Source organism: Elaeis guineensis, chromosome 4 (assembly GCF_000442705.2).
Source record: "Elaeis guineensis isolate ETL-2024a chromosome 4, EG11, whole genome shotgun sequence".
Classification (NCBI taxonomy): Eukaryota; Viridiplantae; Streptophyta; class Magnoliopsida; order Arecales; family Arecaceae; genus Elaeis; species Elaeis guineensis.
Window position 1 is genome coordinate 56,079,003 of NC_025996.2, and position 7,500 is coordinate 56,086,502.

At 37.7% G+C, this 7,500-nt stretch overlaps 1 protein-coding gene across 1 annotated transcript; it reads right to left on the bottom strand.

Moving 5' to 3' along the window:
- Window positions 1–54: 54 nt before the first annotated feature.
- On the bottom strand, window positions 55–4,503 carry LOC105035858 (alpha-galactosidase; the record flags this gene model as incomplete). Its single annotated transcript, XM_073256567.1, is given in 8 exon segments — window positions 55–120; window positions 271–329; window positions 477–552; window positions 1,203–1,306; window positions 2,371–2,405; window positions 2,538–2,594; window positions 3,917–3,975; window positions 4,233–4,503. Coding segments are annotated over 8 exon segments (629 nt in total), but the record flags the coding sequence as incomplete, so codon positions are not given.
- Between the last annotated feature and the right edge of the window lie 2,997 nt (window positions 4,504–7,500).

Sequence of the window (7,500 nt, forward strand, 5' to 3'; positions counted from 1 at the left end):
TTTCTGCTTTCTGTAACTGAAATTTTATGACTGGATTGGGAGAACGAAACTCACCATTCACATAGAGAGAAGAAAATTGTTCTCCCAGAGTTCAGAAGAGCTTTGCTCATTGGATTGTATCTGTATAGTCATGAAACAATGAAGAAAATGATTCATAAATTCTATGACTAATTAAACCATGTGTGAAGTTTAATTAAGTCACATGGAAACTTTCCTTTATTTGGAGAAAAAATAGCCAACTAATTTTATAAACAAGGACTTGATAGTAACCTGTCCTGTGGACTACTGCCATCATTATAACAGTTATCATATTTCAAATAGTCGACCTCCTGTAAATAACATTAGAGAAATCATCAGTCAAGACATAACAATAAAAGATACCAACTTGTAGGGTTAATGGTTTATATTTTGTTAGATATTACTCCACATAAGAGTGGACAAGTTCTTGAAGGTCGACACTTAATAAATGAAAATACCCAAGAGGCAAAGGTCTTTGCATCTTGATCTTCATGTCCAAGTGACCCAGGCATCTGTTTGCTACATGTATAAAACCTGAAATGAAAGATATCATTTACGATTCAGCTCTCTACAATAGAAAATTATTGAATTGAAGGTAGAGCTTCATGATATAAGAACAGATTAGATCGTGAGCCCTGAGGCTTTAATGATAGACAAGATAGATAATTATAATGATAGACAATGTCCAGAAAATTATTTTTCTAAAATATATTAGCTTTATATTTATGTCTTGTGGAGTTATTTGTCGTTTATGCTGATAGAATACAGAAAAAAAAATCAGCAATACTTGAAATGCCTACCGGGAAACAGTCTCTGTAACAGCTAATGTTTCAAAATAGCCATTTCTCCTAATCAAAAAATAGTATCGACCGACTATCTATTGATCTCATGAAATTATTATTTATCTATTTATCAAAAAATAGTATCGACTGACTATCTATTTACCGACTATCTATTTATCTCATGAAATTACCAAAAATGTCATGATTTCTCTTCGAATTAATCTGAATACTCTTGTGAAAGATATTGGTTCTTGCCAACAAACCAAGTCTGTAAAATATATTCTAAGTTTTCCATACATAAAATCGTTATTATAGAAAGTGATGTAATTATTATAATTAATTCAAACATGTAAAATATATTGTCTGTTTATATATCAATAAGTTTTGCTCCAACATCATTACCCTGCATCGCTGTAAATTCCAAGCTTTAGCCCTTTTGCATGGACATAATCTGCAAGGGCCTTTATGCCTGAGGGGAACGTTGATGACTTGGCAGCTAAATTACCCTGTAAAGTCGAAATAAAGTAGCACTTGGTATAGGAAAGGCAAGAAGAATCAATTATAGCTCAAAAGATGTTAAAAACATAGTCAAATCCGTGAGTACCATAACTCATGATGGAAATTTAAGTGCAAGTCCATAAGGTAATTATAGCTTAATCGCAACTTCATTATTTTTGATAGCTAACTTAAATCCTTTTCCTAGTTAAAATGCTACACAAAAATAGTCACAAACTCCTTCCTAGTTCCACCAACTATTTGCTATGCACTGCAAATACACCATAGCAAGAATATTACATTTTCTTGCAATTCCAGCCATAAGAAACCATACTCCCAATTAGCTGATCCTTAAAAGTACACTACAGATAAAGACTGCTATGTTTTGTGCTAATCGTGTATGGTATAAATTATACAAAACTTCTTTGGAAGATAAATTTTATTCATAGGCCGAATGCAAATGGTTAGTTTTTTCCCCTCTCCATTTATGATTTAGGACAGAGTTAAAGCTCCAATGAATGTTACGACAGTAGCAGCTCATATATGCCTGCAACCAAATGGGAAATGCCAGCGTGAAAGAAACCAGACTACGCTTGGCCTACCTCCAATGATAAATAGAAAGAGCTTTAAGATGTTACAGTTTTATTTCCAAAAAGCAACTAAAAATAAAGAATAATAATAATAATAAAAAGGTGATGATCCAAAACTAATAGCAGCCAATGTCTTTTTTGTTAGCACTAGTGACGGTTTGGGAGGAAGAAACACAAGAAAACATCAACCATCCGTGGACTTGTGCTTTCAAGCACTTGTAGGTGCTAAAGAGGAGAACAAGGATGATCGGAATCTTGTAGCAAAAGGCAATCTCTTGGTCACACTTTGCTTGCTATGGACTACGGAAAATAAGGGGAGTCAGCCAGCAAAGGCTAACAGTTGTCAAACAACCCTGGTATCCACATAATGGAGCACCTTACTTTGGTAAAGATGCAATGGAGGTATTAAAGAACCAGCTTGCCACTTGCCAGAGGATAATACCTAACGCAATCCAAGCAAATGAAAGAAGACGAGACATGATCACCTGTGAATCCCTGCTCGATTCGGCCCAACAATCATCTGAAATTTACCCAAAAAAATGATGAAAGAAGAAAATTAATTTAGCATATTGTTGTAGGATTAAGTACTTACAAATTTCCAAAAAAAAAAATGTTTATAATGGAGGTGAAGAGAAGGATAGGATGAAGAGACCTAAATTGACATACTGATATCCTAGCTTTGCGAGACCAGTGGACTCCAGTGCATCAGCTGCATCAAGAAAGAGTACAAAAGAATTATTACTTGATGGATGCCTGCATGAATGCTAGCAGCCTAAAGAGTAGAAAAGCACTGCTAAGTTGCATGTGAAATGTTCGAATCCAATTAGTACTTTCCATAGTGCTGAAGGGACACGGTTATTTTCTGGGTAAGGAAAGTGGGGCCCCTTTGGAAAAAAAAAAAAAAAAGGCAATAATCCAGCCGTATCAGCACTCCATGTGGAGTAGATTCGTCAAAATCTCCTAAGATGTTTCCCCAAGTGTCTGACGAAGACATGTATATTTTATTTGAAATGATTAATCTATCTATCCTTTTTTTTTTTTTTTTCAAACAAAGAGGAAAAAAGAGTCACCTTTATTGGAAATAAAGATAGAGTTTCACACAAATCACACTACCTGCTCCCCTCTTTTAATGGAATAAATTTTGAAGGTTGAAATGCTTGAGGTTGTTAGATATCAAACCAAGGTAATTCTTCTTCTGTAGCTAGGCATACTGTGTATATACATGGAATGTCACAGCTAGAGGCCCTCGTCCACAACACTAGAACCTACCCAATGTTAATGGTAATAAGCTTAGAGAGGGAAAAATATTCTGATTTCAAGAGGACTGCATAACATGAAAAGACTTTCCCTCGCATGAATCTACACCCAGTCCTCACAACATATTGAGATAATAAATAGTATAAGATGAGATCAGAGTACACGTTGATGGAGTAATGTTTTTCTTTTTCTTCCTTTCTTTCTGTTTTAGTACGGATAAAACAAGATCCTGCTAATAAAAATTAAGATTACCGTCAGCTAAATTGCTTAGCTAGCATTTATTTCATCAGTATTTACATATTTTGGCGTGGATTGTTTAATATACTGTACACCGCATGATGTGATTACTGTATGTACATCTATTCATCGTGCGGTGGATGACCGTATATGACTGTGTGCAATAATCATGCATCCACGTGTGATCGTTTATTGCACAATAGATGGTGTGCCGTGTATTTTATCGTACGATGCACAGAGAACCCGGACTCACATATTTTACCGTGGCCTGTAAATAAACTAAACGAATACAGAGGTTAATTTATTAGATCTGTCTAAATAATAAATATCCCGATGTTGTCAGCGTGTCGGCACCCATATTGCAGTGCCCCACACGCACATGCACCAACGCCGACCTGGGCCGGCTTCGTTCTAAATTCTTCTTCCACCAAACGCAACCACCTTATCCCAATCCACCATGGACCCACTTCATGTGCTCGTTCCTCAGAACACATAGTAAAAACTAGAGAGAGAGGAGGAGTCCTTCAGAAAGCCTACCAGTTTCCTTAATCATTTTCTCGTCGATGTTGCAGCCGAAGTGATTCCAACTGTTCCACCTGCGAGCCATCAAGTCATCCATCACAGTCTTGACGTGAGAAGAACAATTAAATCATAGAAAGATACAAAGTAGATGAAAACCAGAGGCACATGATTAAAAACCAACACAAAATAATTTTGTTAATACTCCAAAACCAAATACGAGAAGCCGAGATTTACCAGAAGCCCTGGGAACGTGTTGTGCTGAAGACAGCTACAGTAATTGTAATATTAATTGGAAAAAAAAAAGGTAAGAAAAAAATGGATGATAGATCACCCCATCTGTGGAGTACGGCCAAGGCCATTCTCCAGCATCTTTCTCTTATAAGTCTCGGCCGCCGGTCCGGCATCCTTCATGACTCGACCGGCCATCACGGCAGTCGAAACAAGAAGCAGGAAGAAGAAGGATAGCACCATAGCCCCACCCTTCCCGGCCCATGATCGAGCCATCGCAAGCTTGCACCGTTACACTGCCGGCCGGGCAGAGCTTAATTCCACACCAATCTTTAAGCAAGAGCGTGTGAACCAGTGATGATACATATCCCGTGGACCCAGGGACGTGGCCCTATATATAGGCGACGTACTCGGTGGGAGCCGTGAATTGACGGCCGTAATTTACTATATCAAGTTTGCCCACTTAGTAAACCTTTGGTTACGATAATGTTTGTCCTTTGGTCTTCTCCATGTTGCGTGCCAGTTGGATAACCACAACCTACATGACCATCTGCGGTGCATTTCTGTCCTAATAAAACATCAAACAAGGCAGCATAGCTAATGGTTTGTTGACACGTCTTCTTATTGAAAGGTGGCAGGAGATGGTTAGCTTGAAAGGCTGTAGCCTGTGGGGCTACGTGTTGGGAGAAAGAGGCAATGGAGGAGTTAGCCCTAGGGGAGATCGGCTCTCATGGCGTGGCCAGGGAGCGACAGCTAACAGGACCTTGGACGGTGGGAGGACACTTGGTGGACTCTTCTATGTGATTAATTTAAACGGTGGCCATTAGCATTTAGTTTGCTGGCCTTTGTCGGATTTAGAAAATCTTGGGGCTCCATTCTAACATTTGTTCGAGGAACTATCCATTTCTTTTTTTGCATTAAACATGGATGTCGGAGGAGTTGTTGGTTCCTTCCTTTCACCTACGAGGTGACGTCAGGGTGCTTCTAGATAACGGCGTACGTGTTCGGTCCGAGAAAGTTAATTCAGGCAATCAAACCCTGACGTGATCTAGCTGGATTTGAGAATGGGCTTCCTATAACCATCCATGGCGTAGTGCCTGTAATTGTAATGCCCGAAGGAGAGGAGGATTGGGTTTCCCTCCCGCTTTCCATTTCTTTTTCTCTCCCTCGACTTGCCACCTTTGGCAGCCAGCGAGGAGCAATATAGACGCCGACGACGTCGAGCAAGCTATCATTCTCGGCAGGGTTTTACGATTACAGAGGTTTCCTGATCGGGCCACCAATTGGAAGGGGTAGGTTGAATCCCTCCTTGTCCTTCTTTATTTTGCTTGTTCTAATGAGGAAGGTGATTTCCTTCTTTCCTTGTTCATCGGAGCCATTCAAGGAGGTGCGGATTGCGCCATCCTCCTCCCTTTTTTTTCTCCTCCACGTGGAAACAAGATCAACACCCATGAAGACATTAAGCCTTCCTCTATTTTTTCACCTCCCACGTTGCCGTCTGCTTCTGCTTTTCCTCCATGCTTTATCGTGCGCCCTTCACCGCACCCCCACCAACCATCTCTTCTTCCCTCCTCGACATTTTAGGGTTGAAATCATATTGGATACCCGTATATGCATATCCACATCTCTTTTGTCTAATAAATAATAAATAGTAATGAAAATAGTATGAATATTATTTTTTCGGATCTATTTTCATATCTGAATTAATTTATATATAGATATAAATTTAAAAATCCGACTAATATCCATATTCGTATCCATATTGATTAAAAAAATATAGATATAAATATGGATAGATAATTATCCGATCCATATCCGAATCTACATATAATCTTATAGAATTTTATACAATATTTATTAATTTTTTAAAAAATATGTAATTCTATAAATATATTATTAACTTGATTTATCAACTAGTTAGTAATATTTTTGATTTTATAGTCATAAAATTTGATTATCTAAGTTATATTTATAATTATATCCATATTTTTAGTATTTGAATGGTATTCGTATCCGTTTAAAATAAATATAGATATAAATTTTGCATCCCAATAATACTCATATCTGTATTTGTATTCATCAGACAAAATAAATATGGATATGTATATGTTGATATCCGATAGAGTTGTCAAGATGGGCTGGCCCGCCCCGTCCCAATCCACTTCTAAACGGGTTGGGGCGAGCTGGCTCATTTAACTGGTGGGTTGGAAAAACTCTAACCCAATCGCCCATCATAGGCTGCGAGTTAAACAAGCCAGTCCATCAAAATTCTCCAAAAAAATACTATAAACTTGGGGGAGCTCACCAGGGAATAGGGGGATGTGAGTGCGGCGGCCATTGGGGGTGTCATGGGGAAGGGGCGCAGAGGGTGGGGTGGGGTGCAGGCACTGAGGTGGGGGCGGGATGTGTGAATAATTATCTTACATTGTAAATAAGATAATTTTCAATGAAAATTTTTATCGCTAATAATTATTTATGATGAATAATTTTTCATCGCTATTAATTATATGTAAAATTTTAATAATTTTATATTTGTTAAAAATTATGTCGTACTAAAATATTTTTGATGATCAATATTTTATCAAAAATAATTCCACCGCTAATAATTTAATCATATTTTTTAAAAAATAATTTATGAATATATTTTTTTAATTTATATTTATAATAATTTTTATAAATTAAAAAAAATTAAAATAAAAAATTTACATAATAAACAGATAAATAAATTTTATTATTTTATTATATTAAATTAAATATATAAAAAAATTTAAATAAAAATAAAAAAATACATGAAGAAGCCATCAAGTGTCGGCATTTGGAGAACGAGCTGGGAAAGGAGAGTGCTTAAAAGAGCTCGAACCAACCTGCTACTACCTCATCAGCTGTATCGTCTGCTCCATCTGCACCATCCACTCCATCATCTGGATTTGGAGCTGCTGATACTCATCGACGTGTGCAGCCAACTCCTGAGCTCGCTGCTCAGTCTGCCTCTGCATCTCCGTTAGTAGAGCCTCACACGCAGAATGGATGTCAGCCCTGGATGAGCGTGATGATGAGGGAGCAGTGATTCATACCCTAGATTCCTAATATAATAGGATCTCATACCAAGCATCTGATCATAGATCTCATCATCTGCGGGTGCGATCAAGCTCTCAGGTGTAGGCTGAAATTTCATGTCTGTCATACGGTCCTGAAAATTAAAGTTATAGCTATTTTAATTTTGTAATAAAAATCAGACTGTGAATGAAAAATTAATTGAAAAAACTTACAAAGAGCTCTTGGCTCCCCATCATCCACTCCCCTGACTGTCATTGGTGGGTCCGCTGGTAGATATCGATCCTACCAGAAAGCTCGTCACTCTCAGCATCTCT